The sequence below is a fragment of the Ceratotherium simum genome, chromosome 1, assembly GCF_057802395.1.
Source record: "Ceratotherium simum simum isolate JZ-2026a chromosome 1, ASM5780239v1, whole genome shotgun sequence".
NCBI classification, from domain to species: Eukaryota; Metazoa; Chordata; class Mammalia; order Perissodactyla; family Rhinocerotidae; genus Ceratotherium; species Ceratotherium simum.
This window is the reverse complement of record NC_141900.1, coordinates 90640423-90667232: the sequence shown is the minus strand read 5'-3', so window position 1 is coordinate 90667232 and position 26810 is coordinate 90640423. Positions and strand designations below refer to the sequence as shown.

Genomic DNA, 26810 nt, shown 5'->3' with positions numbered 1-26810 from the left:
CTGAGATTTATGCAGTTTTTTGTAGTTTTCAAACTGTGAGATCTTTATCACTGGATGTTCTCAAGCAGAGACTGGATGTCTAGCTGTCAGACAATGTTGCAGAAGGATCCTGTGTGTTATGGACTGAATGTCTGTGTCTCCCCAAAATTCATATGTTGAATACTTAACCCTCAATGTGATGATATTAAGAGGTGAAGTCTTCGCAAGGTGATTAGACCATGAGGATGGAGCCCTCATCAATGGGATTAGTGCCTTATAAAAGAGGCCCCAGACAGCTCTCTTGCCCTTTCTGCCCTGTGATGACACAGCGAGAAGATAGCTATTTATGAACAAGCAAGTGGGCCCTCATCAGACATAGAATCCACTGGCCTTGATCTTGGACTTCCCAGCCTCCAGAACTGCAAGAAATCATTTCTGTTGATGGTAAACCACCCAGACTATGGTAATTTGTTATAGCAGCTCAAACTGACTAACATACTGTGCATGGTAAGAGGTTAGACCAAACAATCTCCTAGGTTCAATCCAGTTCTAAGAGTTCACTCTGCTTTCACTGAAACCCTCCTCCTCTAAGTAATAATAACAATGATAACAATAATTATATAACTTTCACTTCCTGAGTGCCTATGATGTACCAGGCACTGTGAATACAATGATCTAGTTAATCATTGCATCAATCCTGAAAGTAGACATTATTCCACAGACAAAGAAAAGAAGTCTTAGAGTGGCCCAGTAACTTTCTCAAGGTCCCAGCTTGCAAGCGTCAGTTAGGACACAAGCCCAGTTGTGTTAGATTCTAAAGCTCTATCATCCCAATTACTTCCCAACCAGAGGTCATTGGCTCATTGAGTTGGAAGAGATCTTGGAATAATTTATCCAAACTTTCCACATAGTTCAGGGAAAGTTTGTAGAAGAGCCATGTCAGAAAGTCATCTAAAGTCTTTTTGCATATTTTGAATGATGAGAGATCACTGTCTCCTAAGATTAGTGGGAAAAGCTCCAGGCTGAGTCAGAGAAGCTGGGTTCCAATATCGATTCTATCACTTTTTAAACAAGTAACTTCACACAAGTCACTCAAACTATTTGATTCCTGGTTTCTTTGTCCATAAAATGAGAACAATAATGTACCCCAGGATGAAAGGGAAGAATGCACGTTGTAAACTGTAGCAATATAAGTTGTAGTTGGTTAAGCACTTTTTCAGTTTTCAAAATTTGCCTTCTTGTAATTTTATCTGTTGTTTTCAGTCCTGTCTTAAAAGTTCTGTTCATAATTATTGGGCTCCTGCTATATGCCTGGCACTGTGTTGGGTCCTGGGTAAACAGTAATGAGCAAAGCAGATACTGTCCATGCCTGGGAAAATCTAGTCTACTTACTCTTCCACTAAAAAAACAAAACAAAACTATTTTTCCAAATCTTCTCTATGAAAACTCTTCAAATAGCAAAACCAACTCTCACAAGACTCAGGTCTTATAACTAATCTGCAGAACTTTTCATCCTCCTCAGCTCTCTAACTGTTCTTTATTGAGGGGCAGTGTAGGGTAACTGGTTAAGACAAGTGGGACCTTGGGAAAATTACAAAAACCTCTCTGTGCCTCAGTTTCCTCGTCTGTAAAATGGGGAGGATAGAAGTACCCATATCAGAGAGTTCTTATGAGTGTCGCATAAATTAATATGTATAAAGGTTTTAGAACGGTGCCTAGCACACAGTAAGTTGACTGTTCCTGAAATGTATTTGTAAGAGTCCATGCTCAAAAGAGCAGCAGCATTTCATCAGGGAAATAATTATCCCGTGGGCAAGACGGGTCCCCCGAGATGTGCATTCAGGGGCTGCGGTAAGTTGTGGTGCCCTCTGGCTGGGTGGGCTGTGCCCCCCTTACCTCCTCTCTGACTTTTCTCTCCACTTCCTCCTGCTTCCTCTTCTGCTCTTCCTCCTCCAGAACCTTCCTTCGCTCCTCTCTCTTTTTCTTCAGCTCCTCCAGCTCCAAGGCCGCCTCCTGCTGCTTCTGTTTGAGCTTCTCGAACTCTTCGCTCTCGGTTTCCCCGCGGCGGCGGCGAAGCTCCTCCAGGCGCTTGCCGGCTTCCACTTGGGAAGCGCCTTCAGCCTCCCTGGCCTCGCTCGCCCTCCCTCCTGGGCGGCTGTCGGGAAATGCAAAGGAGTTTGACACAAGTCTGCCTTGCAGCCTCCCCTGGAGGGAGGATGTCGGTCTGCAGGCTTTGCATTCCACACTGGAGAAATCTCCACTGCCCATCATTTGACAGTGGATCTTCACACCCGCCCACGGTGTAGGTTGGGGTCGGCCGGGAATGTCAAAGTCTAAATCTGAGTTCCTGCTCTGCCACCTACCTTTGGTTTCCTTAGCTGTACAAGGGGGCAAATAGGCACTGATGGGATTGTAAAATGGTGCAACCACTATGGAAAACAGCATGGAGCTTCCTCAAAAAATTAAAAATAGAATTATCATATGATCCAGCAACTCCACTTCTGGGTATTTATCTGAAGAAAATGAAACACCAACTTGAAAAGATATTTGCACTTTCGTGTTCATGGCAGCATAGTTTACAATAGCCAAAATATGGAAACAACCTAAGTGTGCATCAATGGATAAAGAAAATGTGATATATATACATATGCACACAACAGTGGATTATTATTCAGCCATAGAAAAGAAGAAATCTTATTTAAATACTTATTAACAAGTAGTGAGGGCATTCTTAACTAGATCTGAACATAGGTAGCCCATTTCTGACACTTTTGTCTAATGAACAGATGAATTATCACTGTCTAGTGTCATGGAAGAATAAAACAGACAATGGCTTCAAGATTACATAATTACCAATGCTGATCTTATGTGTACACATCATGCTTTTTAAATATTGAGGTAGTTCTGAACACACTATGTCCTTTAGGACAATGCTTTTCAAGCTGGTTTGGAAAATCAGTTTAGTGAACTGTAACCAGCATTTTAAAAAATAAAATAGAAAACATCAGAATACATTGCATACAACAAGAGAAATTACCATTTCTTGACATGCTTCAGTTATAAATACATATGCAGATGTATACTGGGTTATGATGTAAAATTTATTCCTTACTAAGAGTTGAGGTTAAAAGGTTAAAAACATTGTACTAGGTTCTTGATGGTTAAAGATGAACTCTTATTTTGAGCTCAGTTAAGGTTAAACTTGATGTTGCTCTTTCACGGTCTTATAGGTTCATAGGCCTGTGACTGCAGAGAGAAAATCCCCTCTCTTAGATAAGTTAAGATTTTTCCATCTTCAGAGACGAGTTTGCTCTCTCTGTTTTGATCATGTTAGTGTTCAGTTGGACTGGCAAAACACATGCCTACAGAAACTTCTCTGGATTCCACTAGGTGTCACTCAGTCTTCATTTTGGACATTCAAAATGCCCGTCATTAGAGATTGGTTAAATAAATCATGATACGTCTGTCCGGTGGAACACTCTAACCGCATTAATTGTAGGCTTATATTCATTGGTATAGAAAGCTAGCTAAGATACATTGTTATGTGCAATTCAAGAACCAATTTAAAATATAGATTTATAATTATCCTCACACATATGTATGTGTGTGTCTATTTTGAATATATAGAGAGAGACTATCTGGAGAAAAGTGTTCCTGGTGATTATCTTTGACGGGTGGGTGCTTATTTTTATACTTCTATTTTCTGAATGTTTTATAATGAGAACATTTTTTCCTATAATCAGAAAAAAAATTTAATTCCCACGTTAAAAAATAAACAGAAAGCAAAACAAATCCTCATTTTGTACTTTCTATAAAACACTTGGTATAATCTGCTATTTCTATAACTTGCTTATCGAACTGAGATTTTTATGTCATGTTTTAGAGAAAACAATCTAGTTACAAGAAAACAGGAATATCAAAGGGGGCAGTAATTAAATTAAACATGAGCTATGCTCAAAACAGAAGCAAGTTTGTCCATATCACCTCTGCTCAGATATGTTGGCATGCCCTTAGCATAAGAGTGCCACTAATATTTCTTCCAGAAGGTTCTCTCCCCTATCCTTGGCTTCTTTAGGTGTAAATCATGATGAACATCAGAACTTTCACCATTAAGAACACAACTTGTTTTCAGTTAAGCTTGTCTAAATAGAAGCTCTTACTCCCTTACCAGCACCTCACTTTATATGTAGCAAAACCAGGTGTCTCTGCTTCTATCAGCATCAACTTCTAATTGAATCTAAAACTAACATATGTGGGCAGCTAAACAAAAACTAATAATATGGTGGCGGTTTGTTTCTGTTATTTTTTTCTGCCCAAAGCTGGAAAAATTAAGGCAAGAGTCATTTAAGAGTTATCAGTGCTCAACCTGTTGCCATTCCTTGTGACTTTTCTCTTTGAATTACCCAGCTCTCTGGATTTCCACACAATGGCCATGTTAATTATTAATTTGAGCTTTGACTGAAGCTGGTTGGCAAATTTGCTAATTGTTAACCAAACTTCTTCCTATGGACAGATTTTTTAACATTCTCTCTCTTAACAAAAATCATACCTACAAACATATTTTAAACCATCAAATAATAAAACAATAATATTATGAGGTAATATTCATTGAATACTTTTCATGAACCTGACCTGTTCTAGGCCTTTAGAGTATTAAACTTCTGGCCATTTAGCAAGCTTTGGACTCAGCTTAACAGCCTGAATCAACTTAGTTTCTAGATTTTCTATGAATTCTCAATAGGCCTTTAATTTTCATATCTTCTTTCTCGCCAATCCCAAATAACATCTATAAATTCTACACTTTTAACTCCTTCACAGTTAATTTAGACCTTTGATACATACTTTTTATTCTGTATTCTTTAGGCTTTCTTTTGGATAAATGTGGCTAGTTTCTGCTCAAATTTTCGTACGGAAAAATTGTTTGGGGGCAACTATATTTACCTAACACCTTAGCATCTTAGAGCAGCTGGAAACATCCATCCCTGGTAGCTCTGCCTGCTTCTGAATATTACAAAGTCTTTGGTGTGAGGAGCATGACTGACTTCTATGCAATACCTGCTTGAGGACTTTCTCACTTGAAATGTTCAGATAAACAGGGTCTACAGGCAAGGCTACTGCCAAAGAACATCCCCATGGGATCCATGTTATAGGGACCCAAGACTCTTTTCCAGAACACTGCCACAGCAGCTGGTGACACAACAGAGGTTGGAATTTGTCACCAGCGGTTGGATGGTGTACGTGTGTGGGAATGGGGCACAGAGAATCATGTAGCCAGGTGTCCATGGCAAGCTTCTGCAACTTGAGTCCTTCTGCAAAACTGGTGGGGAGCTCTCAGTATTCAACGTATCTAGAAGTGAGGATTTACCTGCATATACATGTCTATCTGTCCTAAAATCAGTTGCCCCGATATTCAACATCATGGGTGGGGTGGGGTGAGGAGGGGAAAGCCAAAGCTATGCAAGAGGGTTTTCCAAACTGTATTAAATGCAGCATTACTCCCATGCTCTCTTCCTCCCTCTTGGAGATTCCCAATGCGAGTTAATTAACATCAAGGGCTCTCCTCAAAGTCCTGTGGTAAAGAGATCTGATTAACTTAATTTAACCTACTATTTCCCGAGTATTTGGCCACAGAACAATCTTAGTGTTAGGCAACATTTATTTACAACCTTTAGAAAATACGTTCTTGAAAATGGTACTGAGAAGAGTCTCTTATGAAGTTGGCTGGACCATACAGAGAATGAATCAATATTAATCCCAGCCATAATGTTTTCTAATGAACTGATTTAACATGAGCATATTAAGTCAGAGAACAAAAACATGGATGCCAAGCACGATCTGCCTGGCTAAATAATGGGAAAAGCAGATTAAACCTTGTCTGACCAATGACTGCTGGTATTCTGTTAGTGATTGATAGCCTGACTTGCTGACTAAGTATCTCTAAGACAATGGCCAATGACCTCACAACAAAAATATGTTGCCTGTTAGCACATTTCTGTCTGGAGGCACAGGATAGGGAGACTCATTTTTTTTCTCACACATGAACACAGTCACTGTTAACTAGTCACTACTTCTTACCTGAAAGCATTCTCAGTGTGTTTAAGTTTGTGGGTCATGAATTCTCCATTCTGCGACTTCACTTCTGTAAATCCCTTCTTTCCATCCAAGAAGCTCTTAACTTCTTCTTTGCGCTCTTTGTCCTTTTTAATCTTCTCATCTTTGATCTAATCAACAGTACACATCAGGAAGAAACATAATGATGAAAATAGTATTAGGTTTTGCTTGATATCACCAAATAAGATCCAAAACTGTTAGGAAGCCAGAAAACTGAGAAGTAAAACAAACCACTGGAGAACGATGTGGTAGAGCCGGGGGCAGAGGAAATTCTTAGAGGATGAGCTGTGGTCCTCTAGCCTGTGAGCAAAGACCTTGACCACAATTTTAGGGAGTCAAGATCATCCCTGATTTCACTGGGGTCTTATTTTCAAGAGCAGTGGAGGTGTCACTGTTTGGAAACTATTATGTTCTGGAAACACCACGTAAGAGTGGCTGTTTGCAGCTTCCACTAGGAAGAGCGATTATTAGCGTGGCTTTGATGGGATAATGGCCAGGTTGCTTAGACAGATTTCTTCTTGGATGGAGGGTGCTTCTTTGAGAAGGACACAAATACGTTGAGGAGCAAAGAAGAGGAAACCTCCCAAGTTAGTCACATCTGCCAAGCTGATTTTGGAGGATATCAGAGGAAGATCACCCCTGCATTTTAATCAAATGAGTAACTAGGATTCTGATGATAGAAGACTAAATAACCCCACCTTAGGGGGATGACACAGAGATTTGTGGACCATGTTTGTAGTCATCTAAAGCACTCCAGTTAGAATGGAATAGGAAAAAACTCCAGGGTTTACCTTGACTTCCATTGCAGGTAATAATCTAGTCTCCAGCAGTGGTTTTGTGATTGTTGTGGGAGACAGAGGAAGGTGACATATGAAGAGCAGGTGTTAGCTTTAATATTCTGTGGGTTTTGTGTTACAAATTCCTCAGTAAATGAGACAGATTATTTCAAAGTAAACTGAATTTACATAGCTTTGGGGGAGGTAAAGGAGTTCAAATTACCTATATCATCTCACCCATTCTTAAAAGATGAGTGTGAAAACAGGTGAGATTCATTATTGGTCTTTTCAAGACAAACAGTGACAAAGCACTAAGGTTCTAAAGAAACCCACAGCGGAAGGGTGGGGCATGAGAACTTAGGGCTTCAGGTGCTGCCCATGATGGTCTCCCCTTACCTGATCACTCACCTCTTTCCAGCTATTCTTTAGATACCCTCTGCAAATTTACTCCTAAAGTTCATGTTTTACTAAGCAGAGTACAGTTTTTTGCTCTTTACTGATGAGCCTTCAGTAGTCCTTTGCCTGATTGCCTTCTTTAGGTATTATTTGATTAAATTACTACAGATGGACTATTCACTACCATGTTGCCCTAATTAGTTAAGGCTTTAATCTTTCTCTCTTTAAGGGGTATATACCTAGGATATCCCTCAAGACATGCTGAAGAGGAGAGCTGTTTTTTTTTGCCATTCTCTCTGAGAGCTTTGTCTGAAAGTCAGGAAACCTGAGTTTTAGTTCCAGTGCTGTCAACAGACTAGCTGTGTTACTTAAGTCACTCAACTTCTATGGGATGCTGGCTCCATGTACGTGGAAAGAGGGAGTTGGACTAGGTGATCCCTCCCAAATCCTTCATTCTGTCGTTTCCCTCCTTGGCTCCTGATTTGTTGTGAGGGGCTACAGAGAAGAGAAGGAAGCTCCTGGCCTGTCCTACAACTTAATTGTGGCTCCTTGGTGGCTCTCCTTGCCCAATCATAAGTCAGTGTTGACTGGGAAGATGGGAGCCTGCAGGATCTATTCTGATCTTGGCCTACTATTGTTGGATATAGCCCCAAGAAACATGGACTGGAGTTTATATCCTGGTTAAGAAGTATCTGGAGATACAAATTTGGGGGTGAGAGAGTCCTATTTTAGGGAACCCATGGAACAAATCCTCAGTCAAATCTCACAGTTTGTGACATACTATGCAAAGAGAAATTCCCTTTAACTCATTTCTCCTATTGTAGAGTCAGAGATATTTCCATTCTCCCAAAATGCATTATCTGATTTACTGGCCAAAAATGTATGTAAAATAGATTTGTGAAACAATATATGTCTAACAGACGAAAAATCTCCCTTTTTTTTTTCAAGCTTTGCCTTTATTGGCAAAAGTTATGGAAAGCTTTCTTAGAAAAATTCCCAATGAAATAATGATAATTTGAGTTTGACTACAAATTATTTTCTCTTTTGGGGAAATGAATAAAAAAAGTAATTCCATAATGCCTTTATATTTTATTTTAAGGAGCACAGTGGATTGGATTCTATAGCAAATTCAACCCAAGCTCATGTGATTCTGAGCCCCTTGGGAAAAACATTAGATATTCTAGGTCAAAATGTTACCACGAAGAAAATCTGTGCTAATGGATTAATAGGTAGCCAAGTATCCTGAGGTTAATGTGCTTCATATGCAGATAACATTAGCATATAAAAGGCTCTGGCCGAATGTGATCATTTGGACAAGACTGGATGTTCAGGATACCAAATGGGATAACACACAGGTGTGTGGAGGCAGGGTAGGGTGGGAATTCAAGTGACATGCCCTTGTGCCAGAGAGACACTCAAAATGTCAAATGAGCAAGTCAAAAAGGACCAAGCTGTCAGTCTTTGTAGTGTATTGCTCTGCATTATTTGATTCCAGAATAGTGACAAGAACTGGTGCAAGTTACAGTTTTTCAGATTAGGTTTGCTGCACTTTTGTTAGATTCAGAAGCCTCAATTCCTTTTCTGGATCCAATGCCTACCACATGGATGTCCTTGCCATGGAAAGTTGGAATCTCAGACTCCACCCCAGACCCACTGAGTCAGATTCTGCATTTCATAAGATTCCGGGTGATTTGCATGGTCACCAATGTTTGGGAAGCTTTGGCCTACATGGTGTGAATATCAGTTTCAATATTACATGAACAACTCCGCTAGAAACTGTTTTTGTTAGAGGCCAGAAAAAAAAAAAACCCCAGAGCGAAGAACTAAAAAGAGGTATTTTATAGTTGGAGAGGAGAAAAAGAAAGCTAAATTAAGTTTCAAGGTTGGTGATCATCTGTGATCCACTGCCACAAACAGAGTTAAACTGCACTGGGAGAAAGAAGGTTTTTTGTCAGGTATGGGAGCTACTTCTGGAAATGTTTTTTCTGGGAAGGCTCATGTGGTACTTGCGTTTACTTATGCTTGACTTATCCTGTATAGCTCCTTGAAAGGAAAGCCTTTTTTTTTAACAAAAAGGAGAAAAAAAAGGAGGTGAGTGTTTAAAATGGCTAAATCATGTAAAATATGATTTAAAGTTGTCTACATAAAGCAACCACACAACTAGCTGGAAAGGGGGAAATCTAGTCATTCAACTAGCAATTTATGTATGCAATATTAAAACAGGAATGACAATTTGTTTTTTTTTTTTTTAGCCTGAGTTGAATACCTAATCTGGCCTTGTGTAAAAAAGAGGCCAAAAGTTTTGGGACACTGGAATGTGCTGTAGGGCAAACTGGGAAAGGGGCAGGACTGAAATCATTATACTACAGACATTGTTGAGGATGATTTGGGTGACCGCTGACAAGCGCTTTCTAGCTCAGGGACACAATACATAGACATAGAATGCTTTGGGCATTCAAAACAAATCACATCATAGTAAATTGGATAAAATTTTAAATATAGAGTCCAAACAGTGCCTTTTCAGCTTCCCCTCCCCCATGTAAACTTAATCACTGAGTTATGATTTCACGCCCTCTTCCTTCTGTAGTTAAAGATATCCACCAAGAAGCACTACCTTAATAGAAGAACCCACGTGGGATATTTCTATTTGAGCTTAGTTCCAAGTAACTTTCATTCTTTATAGATAAATTTGTAGGTGTTCTTCTGTTACAAAATGAGAACAGTGGTTCCCAACATGTCCTTAGCTGGCTCGTTTGAGCCAAATTTGGTTTTCCAGTTATTAGCATTTCCGCTTTTTCCTCCCTTTAAATGTGCAGTGTTCACATTCGGTTTTCACTCCCAAACCACCAAAAGTTCTCTTAGAGACAGGGAGGAACATATATCTTAAACAAAATAAATATAACATGAACCAGGAGTTCTTACTTTTTGCATGAATCTTATGAAAATATGTTGAAGAAAATAACCATCCCCCTATTCAATCTGGTCATTTATTTTCTAAATATGGGTTTTTCTGTTTCTTAATATATGCCATAATGGGCAGAGGAATGTCGCAAGAGTCCATTTGAGTTGGCGCTCAAAGCTGAAATTCAGTGCCCTGGGCAAAGTAATTCAAGTCTTCTCACTTTTGATAATTTAGTTTTACTATGTTCAAGTACTTAGAACTTAGATATTGTCATGATTTTTAGGATTACTGGAGGGTAACATAAGCCGTGATTAAAACAAGGTCAAGCTTTCTGATGTGGCATTTTGATTATGTTGGTGCGTAAAGACATTCTTTTTGCAGCAGCCTCTGGTCCACTGACTCGTTTACTTACCTACAGTCAAACACCCTGGCACCAGCTCCTGTGTGTGCCTCAGAAATGCAATGCAGAACACTTGGCCAAACTTTTCTTTTGAAAACCAAATATCATCTTCAGTTCATCAAATTTCCTACTGAGATGTGGGGGGGTATTTTTCCTTTGAAAAGTTAAATCATTAATCAAAGCCAGTTGGAGATATTTCATGATTGAAATGAAAGTAGGATGGCTCAAGGAAAAAAAATAGCACTTAGAAGAGTAGACAGCTGGAAAGATGAATCAGAGGAGTGTTTTTCAAGCTTTCTGACTGTGACCCATAGTAAGAAAGGCAATTTTATCACAATGCAATACTTACTGCCTACAATGCCCTCCGACATTTTCCATCTATTTCATTTTTTAAAATGTCGATTGACATGTTTAATTAACTTTGAGATGCTCTAAGTTGATTTCGCCAGTCAATGGATCATGAGTCATGGCTTGCAAAACACTGGATTAGAGGTTACAATTTTGAGATCATCAGACTTGAAATGTCATGGAACACTGCTCTCTGTTGCTTTATGATTCGATTATTTCTCAATAATATTTACCTCTTCTTTTTTGAAGGCAGGCTTATCTTCTTGGGACTTTTCTCTTTTAGTTTGCACTTTAGCCCTTTTTTCTTCTTCCTTTTTATTTTCAAGAATGGTAAGGTCACTCATTTCAAAGAAGCCCTTTCTAGCTTCCAAGAGTGAGAGGGTGCTCAGGTCACTTTGCATGTGACGCGGGGTGACTTCTCTTTTGCTGTCTCAGTGCTCCCATCTCCCCCTGTGCCAGTGGTTCTAAACAGCCATGTGGGATCTTTTCTTCCCACCCCAATTTTTTCTTGTGTGCCTGCCACTGTGCTCACTGAAAACTGGCGTGACGTGGTGCTTCTCGTGCGTGTTTACAATCCTCGTGTGTGGTTTGGTGCATTTTGTTCCTGATCGTCTCAATTGTAGCTGTGTTCATGAGCCCCTTGTAAAAAGCAGGAGTGAAAGATAACTTCAGCACAATGCAGACTTAGTGATAGAGAGTTCTCTCTGGAAAGGTGAGTAGGCAGGCATCTCTTTTTTCTTTTTTTGAGGTGGGGAATTAGGTACAGTGTTTTAATGCAGTCTTGCAGACAGAGAAAATCTTTTGTAGCTTACAAACATTTTCCCCCCAATATTTCCACCCTCCCTCGTGCTACATGAATGTATTTGTGTCATCTAGATGGTAAAAGAAGCAAAATATATGCTCTTAATTACCAGACAGTTATAAACTGATGGCACCCCAGACGAATGGCTTTCTGCAAGTCTGCATTAAGCTTAGGTCTACATGAAGGCAAATCATGGTTTTGACATTTTTAATAAAAGATCCAAACTGGCTTCTTTCCCTCCTTTATTACCAGTTGATTTCAAGGGGTTGATTTTCACCTTAAGATGATATTTCTAAGCATGAATCTTTTTGTCAGTTTCCCACCCCAACTTTTGTAATTTTGTATTAAATGCCAAAAACATGAGTAAGGTGAGGAGTAACAGTCCTCTTGCCTCATGTGGACCTACAGATGGAGATAAGTTGTTAAAAGGAATGTGTTTAGACGCAGGTGCAGAATCATAAGTCAACAGAGCACCACCACACTTATCATCTTTGGGTTAATTCATTTTTTTGATATTCATAACAACCAAGCACAGAGCAACTAATTTCTCTCTAGTTGTCCCGGCAAATTTGGTTGATTGAATATTTAGCCAACCAGCGGTTGCTTCATGCTTGCATATTGCTATGGCCTAAAAAAATGAACAGCTTGCCAAACGACCAAGCATGTGGGGCTGTAGGAATGTGGCCTCAGACTCAATTTGATGTGCATTACATTTCTCATAAGTCACAGGCATCACACGTTTGGTGCAAAAGGTTTACTGTACCTGTTTCTTTAGGACAGCTGTCTGAAGTTTATCTTCTTGTACTTTCTTGTCATTTACCCATTTCCCTTCTGTTTTCTCTTCTACCTTTGCCCCTTTTAGCTTTTTCTCTGGCAAAACACTTCTTTTCTCTTCTAGCTGCTTCTTAATTTTCTGTTCTTCTATCTTAGCTTTCTCTTCTTCTGCCTTTGCCCTCTGCCTCTCCTCTGCTGCTCTTCTCTCTTCCTCCTTAATTCTTTCCCTCTCCTCTGCCTCCCTTCTTTTCCTCTCCTCTGCCTCCTTTCTTTTCCTCTCCTCTGCCTCCCTTCTTTCCCTCTCCTCTGCCTCTCTTCTTTCCCTCTCCTCTGCCTCTCTTCTTTCCCTCTCCTCTGCCTCTCTTCTTTCCCTCTCCTCTGCCTCTCTTCTTTCCCTCTCCTCTGCCTCCCTTCTTTCTCTCTCTTGTGCAGCTGCGTTTTCTTCTGCTTCCATCCTTGCTTTCTCCTCTGCTATCTTTTGGTCTTGCTCAGCTTTAATTCTTTCTCTTTCTTCGGCTTCCAACCTGGCCCTCTCTGCCTCAGCTCTTTCCCTTTCTGCCTCTTCCACTTTTTCATGATGGGTAGTCTCATCTGAACCTTGTTCCCTCTCCTCCTCTATTTTAGGCTCTTCTGCACTGATCTGCCCATTTTTCAATGACATTACCACGGTTTCCTCTTGGGTTTCTGTTGTTTTCTCTTCTACCCTCACCTCTACCTGATTTTCTTCAACGCTCCCTTGCTTTGGCTTCTCTTCTTCCTCTTCCTCCTTTTCTTTTTCTTCTTTCTTTTTTTCTTCAGCATCCCTCCAATCATTCTTCTGGTAGGACTTTGTGACTATTTCAGTTTCTTCTATCTCATATCTTTCTCGGCGACTTTCACTTTTTTCTTCCTTCCCTGCAGTTTCATTTTCTGCCGTGTTGTTTTGCATTCTTCTGCTTGGTAGAGACGAACTTGCATCTGTTACTGTTGGGTCGAACTCCTTCTGCCGCTCCAGCGCTTCCTGAAGGCGTTTTTGGCGTCTCTCCTCCCGCCGAGCCAGGCGCTCCAGAAGTACAGCCTCATCATCGCCCTCCACCTGAGTGTTTGTGGTGGTTGTCTTGACCTCCTCATCAGGCACACTGTACAACAGAAACAACAACACCAAAGACAGCTTGCTGATAAATCGGTCATGTAGCCTGATCCACACTGGAACTAGAGCAGATGCTGGTAGCACCATGCCCATGTGTATCCCCACGGACGTTACATATTAGTACATGCCTGCCTGGCTTTCAACTGACAGCATAGGCAAGTCTTTGCCCTTGGTCTTTCTCTGGCCACTGGAGTCTACTCTACATTCCAGAGTGCTTTGAATTTAATGTCCCATGGGAACAGCCCTCAAACAAAAATTGATGAGCATTGGTGTATAAATACCTCAGCTCCCCTCCCCTTTTGAGTTGGATAACTGAGGTGCCTGTGCCACACTGGATCTTAGAGTTCCCCAGTGGAGTTAAGCTCCAGATTCCCACAGTTGTAACTTGCTTGGTAATGAAACCTTTATTTGGTTGCCTTCTCTTCCCTGTCTCACTTCCCCACGCCACTACCAGTGTTTCCTGGGATCACTTTACAAATAAACTACTTGCACTCAAATCTTTGTTTCAGAATCTGCTTCTTGAGGGACTCTAACTAAGACAAGGACCAAACTGAAATAATGAGTGAATTCCTCTATTATCATACAGTATTTTCACACATCACCAAGTCATCTAGAATTCTTGAGCTGGGTTTGTGGAACACAAAGTACTTTGAGAGGAAAGGAGTGTACGTTATAGTGTACATTGTAGTGTAGAGGTGCTATACTCACACAATGACCCCCATTGTAGAGACATCTAACTGTCCACCACAATTCATGCTCCTCCTTTCATACTCACAGGGATGTGATTGCCAGTCAAGGATTGTATTTCCTACCTTTCCCTCTTCCTTGCATCTGGGTGGAGCCAGGTGACCAATTATTTCCAACCGAATGTAAGCAGAAGTGATGTGTCCAGACCAAGCCAATTAAGAAGCGGAGGTACGTTCTCTAACCTCTCTATCTTTATCTGCTGTCTAGATCAGAGGACTCTAAAGGCCCAGGCGTTGACAGAGCCATAAGAGGAAAGAAAGCAGGTGACCAGTTCTACCTACTAGTCAGAAATACCCACACTGGACTGGTATGTCTTATTGAATTAAACTACTAAAAAATGGGGGCTCATTGTTATAGCAGCCAGCATTATGCTAACTAATATGTATGTATACCATCTACACTCTTTGCCAAGATTTCCACGAATAAAGGGTCTCTTGCCCTTCTTTTCTATAGTAGATAAAGAACAGTTAAATTTGATGTTTATTAAAAAAGAAAAGAAAATCTCCAAAAACCAAACAGTCCCATGTCCATCACCTCACTCACTATTGCAGGATGCTGGACACTGCCCAAGCCAGGGGTGTGGGTCTCCACTGATAGGAAACAACCAGTCATGTGATACCAGGAACTGTGACTGGACTTGGAAGACTATGTCTTGCAATGTTTAGAAACTCCATCAAATTTCATGGTTCAGACTGAACTTGGCCCTTTTGAAGTTCAAGTTCACTTAATTTTGGAAAAACACGTTTCACATTTAACAACAAGAAATGGCAGAGTAAAGGCTAGATTTTAAACTTTCTTGGCCTTAGCTGTTGCTGTAGGACACTGTTTCCATGAATTAGACATAAAAGGATTAAATTTCCCTGAAAATATAAATAGTTTAGAATTTAAGGAGAACACTCTATACATAAGGCATTTAGATCAAATGAATTCAAATAATTTTTAAAAGGTACCCAAAATTCCAAAGTGCTAGTCAGATGAAAGTTTCTTGAGTTAAGAAACCAAGAGACTATACTAAACCTTTCTTTGCATATTTATAAACTATGACAGCAATCATCAGTAGAAGTTAAGTACCAGTTAGGGTTGTTTACCCCCAAGAACATTTACTCTTCTTGTGGCTAACTAATGTCAGAAGTAAATCACATATTCTCAGATTCGAATATGTTTTATTGAAAAAAAAAGAATTTTGTATTCAATCAGCAGCATCAAATAACTAATAATAATAAAATGTGAAAAAAGAAGAGAAACACAAGTAGCAGCAAGATTTTAAAAGCAAGAAAACTAGTAACTTTTTAAGCCATTGTTGATCAATCACTAATAACCAAATTCAGGAAAGGCCTCAAAAGGCCATTTTAAAACTCTTTCTTTGCCTTCCATCTCAGCTCAAAAATAGGAAAGGCAGTGAATGACTGTGCAGCCTTCCTCTGTAAGAGTCTGACACCATCCTCCTAATAACAGTTAGAATTAGGTCCTTACTATGTGCAAGGCACTGTGCATTTTACATGTATTATTATCTCATTTAAATTTAACAACATTCCTAAGAAAAAGGTATAATTTTTATTACAGTTAGTGAATTTTAATACAGTTAGTGAAAGGCCAAGTTGGGATTCAAAGCCAGGTAGTGAACCCCAGAGAACATACCTCCCCCTCCTTCACTATACATCCTCCTTAATTAGGAGCTACTTACCAAGGGACAAGGTCTCTATTTCTCCCCCAAACCAATAAGCTTCCTTATTAAATTCATCCTGCCTGCCAGCATTTTCAAGTCTGCTTCCAGGAACCCTCTGTGTACCCACTCAAATTTGGATTAAAAAGGCCAGAACTCTTTCTCTTCAGAATTTTCTAGATAGATTGAATTAAAGGAACTATCAACAATGCCTTCCCAACACACACAAAATAAAACAGACTAAAACCAAAACTACACACAAGATCTTATATGGTGGTTTCATTATATTTAATTAGTAAATTAAAATTAATTTTTTCTCCATTTTTTCTCTCAAAATATCCTCATTTAAGATTGGCAACATATGTTAGCTCAGGGCCAATCTTCCTTAAAAAAAAAAAATCCTCATCTTTTCTGCACCTTGGGGCATATAAATGATGTATACTAACCATTAGCACAATGCACTGTGTGACTGTGTATGTGTGAACTTGTAAAAGCCCTTTTGAAAGACTTGAACCTATTAAGTGTTCTTTCCTGATTTTTATCAGGGCCTGTATAGGAAAAAGTGTAGGAGTAAACTTATAAGCTTATTTGAATAATTACATTAAATTAAACAGGAATCTGCACCTTGCTGATTATTGTAGTGATCAGGGAGTATTTTTTTTTTATAATTTTATTTATTTATTTATTTTTTCCCCCAAAGCCCCAGTAGATAGTTGTACGTCATAGCTGCACATCCTTCTAGTTGGTGTATGTGGGACGCCGCCTCAGCATGGCCAGAGAAGCGGTGTGTCAGTGCGCGCCCAGGATCTGAACCCGGGCCGCCAGCAGTGGAGCATGCGCACTTAACCGGTAAGCCATGGCGCCAGCCCAGGGAGTATTGATTTAGGCTGTATTTCAGGAAAAATAAGACATTTGCAATTCATGCCTATTTTTAAAATTCAAGTATTATCTGCTACTGGTAGGCACAGAGGACTATCAAACTAATAAATCTTCAATTCAAAACAGATAGCAATACCCTAAAGAACGAATGTAAAGAGTTTTCCTCATTTAAAGATATAATCTACCATATTTAGTAAATAAAAAAATTACTAGATTATAAAATAGAATAAAATCCTTCAATTGGTGTGTACTTAGGAAGTGGGATGGGGCGAGAGAAAGAGTAATGGTGTCCTAATGTCTAAATCAGTTTGACTGTCCAATCTGGTTAGTTGCCTAAAATGGCCACAAAATAATTAAACAAGTTAGATTGACTGAAAGAGTTGAGTTGGACTAAGAAGGGAATGCTCTGCACAACACATTCCATTCATCAGATGGGCTAAGAAGCAACGAAGAAATGCTCTCCATTCTGAAGAAGACAGTACCTGTTCTGGGCATTAACCTCCACCTGGTCAGTCACCTGCCCCAAGGATTCTTCCTCTTGCTTCTGCCGCAGCCTTTCCTGCCGGGCTCGGCGGCGCCGTTCCCGGGCGGCCTCTTCCTCATCATCGTCGTTCCTCTGGTAGGCGATTCTGCAACATCACAAAGACAACCTTTTTTTTTTTTTTTTTAAAGATTTTATTTATTCATTTTTTTCCCCCCAAAGCCCCAGTAGATAGTTGTATGTCATAGGTTCACATCCTTCTAGTTGCTGTACGTGGGACTCGGCCTCGGGTTGGACAGAGAAGTGGTGCCTTGGGGCGTGCCCGGGATCCGAACCCAGGCCGCCAGCATCAGAGCGCACGCACTTAACCGCTAAGCCACAGAGCCGGCCCCCAAAGACAACCTCTTGAGCATGCCAACTGCCAATATCTTCACCAGCTGCTTGGCAGGATCAGCCCCAAGTCCTTTTCTGAACTTGACTGTTTACTGAACCACAAAGTTCTAAAAGGATGTTCCATTCCCTAAGTTGAGAGATCTGATCTAACTAGTTTTCAAACTTTTAAGTATCTGAAAAGCATTAGTCCAAAAGCTACAGAGGATAATTTACAAAGATCAAATAACAGCTTAAATGAAAAAAATCTACACAAAAGCAGGCTGCCTTTGGAGTCCGTGCATTCGCATGCTTAGATTTCTTTACTAAGCTGATTACTAGCCTGTAAGATTTAGAAGCAGAAATCCAAAGCATTGAACTAAAAATAATCGAAACACTTATTAAAGGGATTCAGCATGTTGTATGAATTATTTGTGTAGACATTGTCACAAAGGTCAGAAAAGAATCAAATTACCAAACCAGGACTTTGGTGTTAATAAGCCAAATCGCTAATTAAAACCAAGAGCAGGATATCCTCTTTGCTTGGATTTTATTTTTTTCCTTTTAGTTCCTTTTCCCTGGAGAGATAAGGTGTTATGGACAACTGACAGGAGGCTTCAGTCAGTGCAGCCCCCTCTAAGGGCCCCCTCTTTTGTTCCAAAATATGCTTTAGTATCCTACCACCCGCATCCTGGGCACTTCACGGTTGCCCACAGGGGTATATTTAGATAGAAACCTACGGGCTAAGGCACGTACAAGAGGCACAGAGGGCTTCACACGCACATATGTTATTTAGCTTTTGTAGTTTCATCTGAAACAAATGTCTATTTAGGGAAATGATACAATCAATATGTTTCGCCTAATACTTATTCCTCAACAAAGAATTTGAGCTGGGAACTACAGATGCCCAAACTCAAGAGGAAATGGCCCACATGCTTAACTTGGCTACTTTGAAGGAGTAATGTGCATGGAGATACAGAGTGCCAAGAAGGCATGGGTAGAGCCGGCTGGCCCAGGGACAAGCTGGACTGATGATGGGTCCATGGGTTGGGATGGAGCTTCATTATGCAGCGGGCTGCTTTTTACATTACGGAGTTAAAGTGTTTTTAGTACAATGTTACTTACATATCCACAAATAGAAATCCAGATATGTAAACATTTCATGTTTACAATTTCTATATAATGACAAAACTAAAATAATTTACAAATAAAGAAAACAAAACAGCAGAACCATACTATTTATACCAATAATACGAACCCAATATGACTGAGGATAGTTTGCTCATGTTAGATTTACAAACCAGATATTTTTAGGCTTAGATCCAGTACTTTATTTCATCTGTTTCTATCTTTTGACTTCAAAAATACTAATGTTATGAATGTTTTTTCACCTAGGTATCTTATAAAAAACAAGATGAACAATTCTGAAGCTTGGTTGGTTTGTTCTTTGCTACTTTAGAAAATCTGACTTCACACTTACTAAAATCTGCTAGTGTGCAATACTCAAATGCCAATATAAATAAAATGTCACTTACTAATTCTATAAAACTGACTGGTTTATTTCTACAAACATGGAGAGAAGGGCAGTGTAACATAGTTAAAGGATGACTAGGTTAGTACTCAGAAGTGGTCTGAATACTAGTTTCTAGAACTGGTCTCTTACTAGCTTGTAGCCCTTTGATTAACTTGAGTTAAATTTCCTTTTCTCTTAAGTGTGTGACAATCAAATGAAATCACAGATATGTTTTGGTAAGTCACTCCACAGTGTAATATTTTGTTGTTATTAAGAAAGTTCAGTTGAGGAGTTGCTTTGTGAGAAAAGATGAGTTCAATTTTAGACTTTTTGAATTTGAGGTGACAGCATGACATGATTCGAATGTTCCTTTCTAATTCAATCACATTGTAGTTTGCAGTCAAAGCCGTTCCCAGTGGCTTGGCTTCAATCTTCAGATTCTTGGCCTAATATTCCTTTGGCTTATTTCTCAGTAGACAGCTTTAACCACAGAGGGAGAATGAGTCCTTAATGACTGCTTCCAAAGCTAATCAAACAGAAAGTCTTAATTTGCTCTTCTACATCTCTGGATCAATCATGAGATCTTGGCTATTACTTGGGGCCTTCTTTTTCCAAAACAAGCAAGAGACATAAAAGCTCCATATGGGACATCCTATGCTAACAACAAAATTCCCCCCTCTCCTAAATGGAATCTCATTTGAAACCCTTAATTTCCCACTAGAACAATTTGAGATGTTACTGTCCACCTCCACCCACCTACTCAATGTGATTCATGGGTGGATGTTGTTGGCTTTTTGCTCCCACATGAACTAGATTTGCCATTTGGTCAGGTCACGCACAGCCGTTCTTCCTCTTAGATTTCTCATTGGCGGAGTGGCCTGAACAACCAGATCATCTCCACAGTGTCTTCTAACTCTTCTCACTTGGTATAGCTTAAACTTCAGACAATCGCTCTCCATCAGTAGCCTGGGAGACACAGCTACCAGAACTAGATTTTTAAGGATCTTTTATTACTACTAATAAAGAAACATATTAAAATTGTTTTCAAAGTTAAGAACGAAGAAAGAGCCAAAACGGCTTCATGCTATTTCGAATCATAATGTGCCCAGTTGCTGGCTCAATAACATATCAGTTGACTTTATAAGTGAAATTGTGTCTATGTCAAATGACTTGATATATGTGGAAGTTCTTCCAATGTCAGACTCCCTCCATTAGCCCTTGGTGTGCAAGCAAACAGTAGTTTCTTAGCTTTTAGGTCTCTCACAGCAACCTACCCTTCACACTACTACCACAGGTTTATTTTTTTTCTTTCATAACTAAAGAAACTTAATTGTTTATTTTTTTTCTGATTCTAAAAGTAACATACACTTATTATTTTCTTAAACCAGATAATACAATACATATAAAAGAGGAAGTAAAAATCAGCTCCCTAATCACACCACTCAGACATAAACATAATTAATATGTGACGTGTTCTACCAGACATTTTCCTATGCATGCACAGATATTTTTATTTTTAACAGAGTGGGATCATGCTATATGTAATTTTATAAACAGTTTCTTTAATTTACCTTATTTATGACTATTTTTAACACATTGGCCCAATATAATTTTCAACAACAACGCAGTATTCTATCTATGGATGTACATAGTAATTTATGGATATACTATAATCTAACTAGTTTTCTACTGGTGGACAGTTAAGATTTTTCCAACTTTATGTTCTTATAAATAATGCTGCAAAGGATATCATTATAGATATACTTCTACTAATTGTTCAATTATTTATCTAGGAGAAATTTTCAGAACTTAGAATTTCTGAGTTTGAGTATGCTCATTTTAAAGGCTTTTGATATACATTGACAAATTGCCCTCCAGAAAGGTATATAACACCAGCAATATATGTGAGTGCTACTTTCACCATAAGCAGAATTTATCCAAAAGAACAGACGAGTACATAGCATCCTTAATACATCCAAATGATAGGGTAGCAACTCTGCTTTATGCCTCAAAGACAAAATGTTAACATTTCTGATTTTCCATATGCCAGATTTAAATGTATTTGAAATGCTGCTGACTAGTAAATATCATACCTAACCACCCACTGGATTGCAATAAAAGCATAACAACCCATTTGTGCCTTCTGTGAAAGTTTAGCAGATGCCAGCATTAACCAGTCTACTGGTATTCTATACTACAAAGACAATTGATGTTCCCAGATGATTCAGAAGCAGTGTGGGACTTGAAGTTCCTCTGAATCATCTGAGAAAGATTAAACTATGTTTATTAGAGTTTTAATCAAATGCATTTTATTTTTTTAAAAATTAGTAATCCCAAATGATATGTAAAGCACTTCTCTATTAAATAAAATGTTTGATTGACCAGAATCCATGACTTTCCTACCCATGCTTGGTGTAAACAGTTTTACTATGGAGTATTATGCTTTGTTTCTTGGTAACTGCCTTTGCTCATCTCTTGGAGAACACTTAGAGAAAGGTAGGATGGACTTTATTGCAGGAGGCCAGTGCTGCTGGCAGCAAAATGGCTCATCAAATATTTGGGAGAAAGAGAGATGGTCTATTGTGTGTGTGTGTGTGTGTGTGTGTGTGTGTGTGTGTGTGAATAAGTGTTAAATAACCTCAAAAGTCCATAATAATTACATGATGTTATTTGATTGGGACAGTGGTATGAAAAAAGTAGAGAGAACTGGCTTTTCTTCCATTCCCAGAACCACTGCTTAAAGGCTCTGGTGTTCTATTCTAAGAAAAAACAGATCTATGCAATGGGAAAATTCTCTTGGAATGCTGTGGCTTTCACACCAAAGACATTTTAAGTCTTTACCACCAGAGCACTACAGCCTCAGTATATTCAAGTTAACAAGATAATCATGCTACATGCTGTGCCTTGGGGATAGAAAATTCAAATACATAGAAGTATTGCACATATGACAAATGAAGAATCAGTGTCTCTACATTTGGATGGGCCCGGGTCTAAATGTAGACTAGAAGAGAGAGGGAGGAAGCGGCAGAATCTTCTATAGTAAGATACTGGAGCAAGGCACTAGTTGTCATCTTGCCTCAGTGTCCTCCTCACCTCATCTTCCCATCAAATATTTCTCAAGACTTGCACAACACTGGCAAAATTCTTATTATCATCTCATCTACAATACAGGTTGTTTTGTTTTGACCCCCTGTTCCCCATGGTTTGAAGAATGTTGCTTTTATTTCCCTTCATTTTATCTTTTTCCCATTTTGCTATTTTCTGATTTGAGACTACAGTACATGATCCTTGACATTTTCAAGTAAAAATGCTGGCAATAGCATTTTATTAAACAAGATCTCTTATGAGGAAACCACGTCTAAAAATAGAATAAGAAAAAGCAATAACCATTCTTATGAGGGGAGCTAATTTTGTTACTTGTTTAGGAGCATTAAAGACCCAGAGAGAATGAAAAAGAAGTACAGTTAAGTCTATACTGAGTGCAAATTTACTTATTTTATGTTGATAATCTCAGTACTACTCTGAATAATTAACTGGATAACCAAATAATTAATAAAGTTTGGATTGCAATTTTGTTATTCTATTTTTTTACATATATGGTATATACGATATAATTTCGCAATTTAAAAACATTTAGTACTATGTTTGATGACTTTTCAAAATCAGTTCATCAAGACATGACTTATTCTTGTCATCTCTTGCATAGGGTCCCACAGTTTATTTCACCATTCTTCTATCGATAGACATTTGGGTTTTTCCTAATTTTTCTCTACTGTACACAATGTTGTAACGCCTTCTTGTGCACACGTCTTCCTCTAGAGTAGATATTGTGAAATGGAATAGTACATGTTCATTTAAATTTAAAAGATTCTGTCAGATTGCCTTCCATAGTGGTTGTTCCAATTTACATCCCCATGCTCTGTCATTTCGAATAACCAAGTAGAGGGGCCGACCCAGTGGCTTGGCAGTAAAGTGCACGCGCTCCGCTACTGGCGACCCGGGTTTGGATCCTGGGCGCACACCGACACACCGCTTCTCCGGCCATGCTGAGGCCGCGTCCCACGTACAGCAACTAGAAGGATGTGCAACTATGACATAAAACTATCTTCTGGGGCTTTGGGGAGAAAAAGGGGGGCAAAAAAGGAGGAGGATTGGCAATAGATGTTAGCTCAGGGCCGGTCTTCCTCAGCAAAAAGAGGAGGATTGGCATGGATGTTAGCTCAGGGCTGATCTTCCCCACAAAAAAAAATGAAATAAAATAACCAAGTAGATAAACATACATTAAGACAGTCTACTGCTAACTGATAGGATCAGAGAAAAGAGTTAATCTTCTATATCTTGTATAGCAGTGGTTTCTAACATTTTAAGAATGAGGATCCTTTTAAAATATTAAGAAAAATTAAGATATCATGACAATTGCTTATACTTTTGTTATGTATTAGTAAAATGTTTTATAAAGTGTTTGTAAATTCAATAACACATTAAAAGGAATCTGTATCTCATCAGCCATTGCATTTATACATATTTGAAGAACACTCTTTCATACCTCAAACAGTTATTTATCAGACTACAGAAAATACTTCATATGGATATGAATTTAGAAATCTCTTTCAATAACTTCAGCACTAGAGAACCATTGGTGTCTAGAAAGAGACTACCAGAGTGCCACTGAACAGACTGAATTGTTACCTTCAAACCCTTTTGTGTTCTTTGACATTCCTTGTGCTTGGTAAGCACATACACACAGACCAACAGGTTAAGTGAGGAAAACCTTGGAGAAAATAAAAGGCTCAAGGCACTAAAATGAGGCCAATTTATGAAAGACTTAAAGAGGTCCCCATTCAAATCAAAGTTTCCAAGCCTCTCTATTTTCCTTAATTGTTTCTGCCACATTCCTATATTTTAAAAAAAGAACACTGCATCTAAAATAAATTCACTACTTGAAAAAAGGAATACTACGAGTAGTTCGCCATTAGTGAATTCACAATAACTTAGAGGTCAGTAGAGTTAGCTGAACCCCAAGATCGGCTCTCATCTCTCTGCATCCCACTGTACCTCCACTTTCATGTAAGGAGTCATTAGAGAAAAGGTGGTGTTGGTTGAAAGAGAGATTCCAGGTTTATAACTGAGACACTCAGTCGCAAACATGATCCTGCCCCCAGCTTTTTCTGCAGCTCTGCATTCCCCACACAGAACAGACCCAGGAGGAAGGCCGCCTGAGGTTCACAGCTGAAAACGATGACTTAGTCAATTACTTTTCTCTGATTTCCCTCATTCTTGGTTCTGTCAATGTCACTATCTTAACCTGGGTCTTAATATGGGATCCAACTTAGTTAAAACCTTATGTGGGCTGAAAACATGTTCATCAACTATTAGGAGGCAAAATGACTCATACATACTTTCATTATTTTTTTTCCCGTACCAAAAAACCCCAGTGATTTTCTTTCACAATATGAAAGGCAAGCAGATTCTCCAGACATATTCAGTCAGCTCTGTGAATTGCTCAAACGCTCTCAGCAAAAACTCAGGCAATGCTGTGATCAGGAGAGAAAATCCTGAGCTACTGAAATGAGTCATATTTGTCCTGCAGATTTACTGTAGGTCTGAAAGTTAAAAGAGGTTTATAGAAACATTCCAGGCTGTTAAATATGATTTCGTTTATATGTGGTCTCTGCAAAATGTTGTGCTTTCATTTAACGCACATAAGGTTCAATGCTGCATGTTTTTCCCTTAGATTCCTTAAAAGAAAGGCATTAAAAATTATAATGGAGAAAAAAAATCAAGAAAATAAAAGTATCTTTCAAGTCAGAATATGTTTAGGAATGGATTAATAGCCAATAGTCAATTGGTCTGTTAGTAATTAATATGGGATAGAAGGAAAGAAAGCCCCCTTGATTTAGAATATTTTTCTTTGTTAGGGAAGGAAGGTGAAAAATGCTGAATTTCATTGTAGGATTCATTGCTATATCATGGTGTGCCTTTTACTGGGGTGAAGATATGCAAGGGGATACAATACTCTGAAGAAATTTACCCAGGACAAGAGATGTGTCCTACTTCACCTATTCCCCTTTCTCCCACCCCATCTCCCATACACACACACATTTGAGAATTACTGAAGTTTGCATACCAACCATAAATTTTGGTTCTTAATAGTAAGACACTGTATGATTGCACACTTTAGTGTTCTTATATATGTCGTCACCATAAGTCATCACCACCGGCCTACTATATGCTTTATACAATGGTGACATCCAAAAATCAGGAGTTTTTATAACCACAGACTGTGATGGGGAAACGTGTGGCAAAGCAGAGTAGAAAGAAACATCAGACAGTGAAAGAAAAACATCTTCACCTTGCCTCTGCACACTATCGCAGCATCATCATGACTGCAATATCTGTCAAATGAAGAGATCAGGTCTGATTGACTCTGTATGATCCTGGGGAGGACTGGGAATTCTGATTCTGACTCAGGGTTGTGTGGCTAACTAAGGGCTTTCAGGAGCACAGTTCTCAGAATGGTCCCACCCCAGGGCAGGCAGACCCCCAAGCTTAGAGGCTCATTTCTAAATGGGTGCAGGTAGCCAAAAGAAATTTTTAAAAGATGGATTCTAATTGTTGGGGTCAATGTTTTAAATTAAAAAGACATTTAGCGTGAAATATATTGCACCTACAAATGAGTGTATAATACGTGACCACTTTAAGGAACAATAATGAAACAAACACCCATGTACCTACCACCTCCTTAAACAGCACCAGCACCTTGGGGAATCCTTATGTGCCCCTCTTCAATCCCACCCTTATCTCTTTTTAAATGCTTCTAATCACCTCTAACCTAAATTTTGGGTTATTTTAATTATTCTCTTGCTTTTCTTTGTAGTTTTACCACCAAGGTATGCATCCCTAAACAATTCACTTTTTGGTTTTGCCTTCTTAGAACTTTACATAATCATACTGTATGCATTCTGTGGTGAGTTTCTTTCACACATTATGTTTCTGAGATTCATCTATGTTTACATGAATAGCTGTAGTTTATAATGATAGATGAGGCACAGGGTTCTCCAAACATTTCTTCAGATTATAGTTTGTATGGGATAAATGGCTAAGTTTTTATTCAACTGGTACCATTTTCTTTCAAAAAGTCTATAGATGGTTGGTGATATTCAGTAGAAATAAAATTAAAAGAATCTGGATTACTTTCTTATAGAATTGCTATTTTTCTCATTTATTTTTAAAAGGAACAATGCATCTGTCAAACTTATTAGATACAAATTTTGGAGGGATAATTCCACAACAGTGTCCTGAGATAAACTAAAATCTATTTATTTGTCACAAACAAGACTGAATTTGCACCACTCCCACTATCCCACCCTATTAAAACAATAAGCTTGGTCAGATACAAATAGTTCACTTTTTAATTTATACATGTTTAGAAAGGGTAGGTATGGAAAAAGAAGGTTGATGATGGAGAAGATATATTTAGCTCTTCACTTGGTTATTCAAGTTAAACTTTGGTTGAAATGAATGAAAAGGGGTAAGAGAAA

At 38.9% G+C, this 26810-nt stretch overlaps 1 protein-coding gene across 9 annotated transcripts in view; it reads right to left on the bottom strand.

The window, feature by feature from the left end:
• The window catches only part of CALD1 (caldesmon 1), a 203071-nt gene that overhangs the window by 19215 nt on the left and 157046 nt on the right, over positions 1-26810 (bottom strand). For 7 of the 9 annotated variants that reach the window (XM_087430957.1, XM_087430949.1, XM_087430976.1 and 4 more), the window contains 5 exons: positions 17389-17535; positions 12478-13606; positions 11146-11223; positions 6055-6200; positions 1876-2134 (listed from right to left, as the gene is read on the bottom strand). In XM_087430957.1, the coding sequence (XP_087287083.1) occupies positions 1876-2134; positions 6055-6200; positions 11146-11223; positions 12478-13606; positions 17389-17535 (1759 nt within the window). The remainder of the gene's footprint in view (positions 1-1875; positions 2135-6054; positions 6201-11145; positions 11224-12477; positions 13607-17388; positions 17536-26810) is intronic. The other 2 variants (XM_087430986.1, XM_087430994.1) reach the window with 1 other exon arrangement.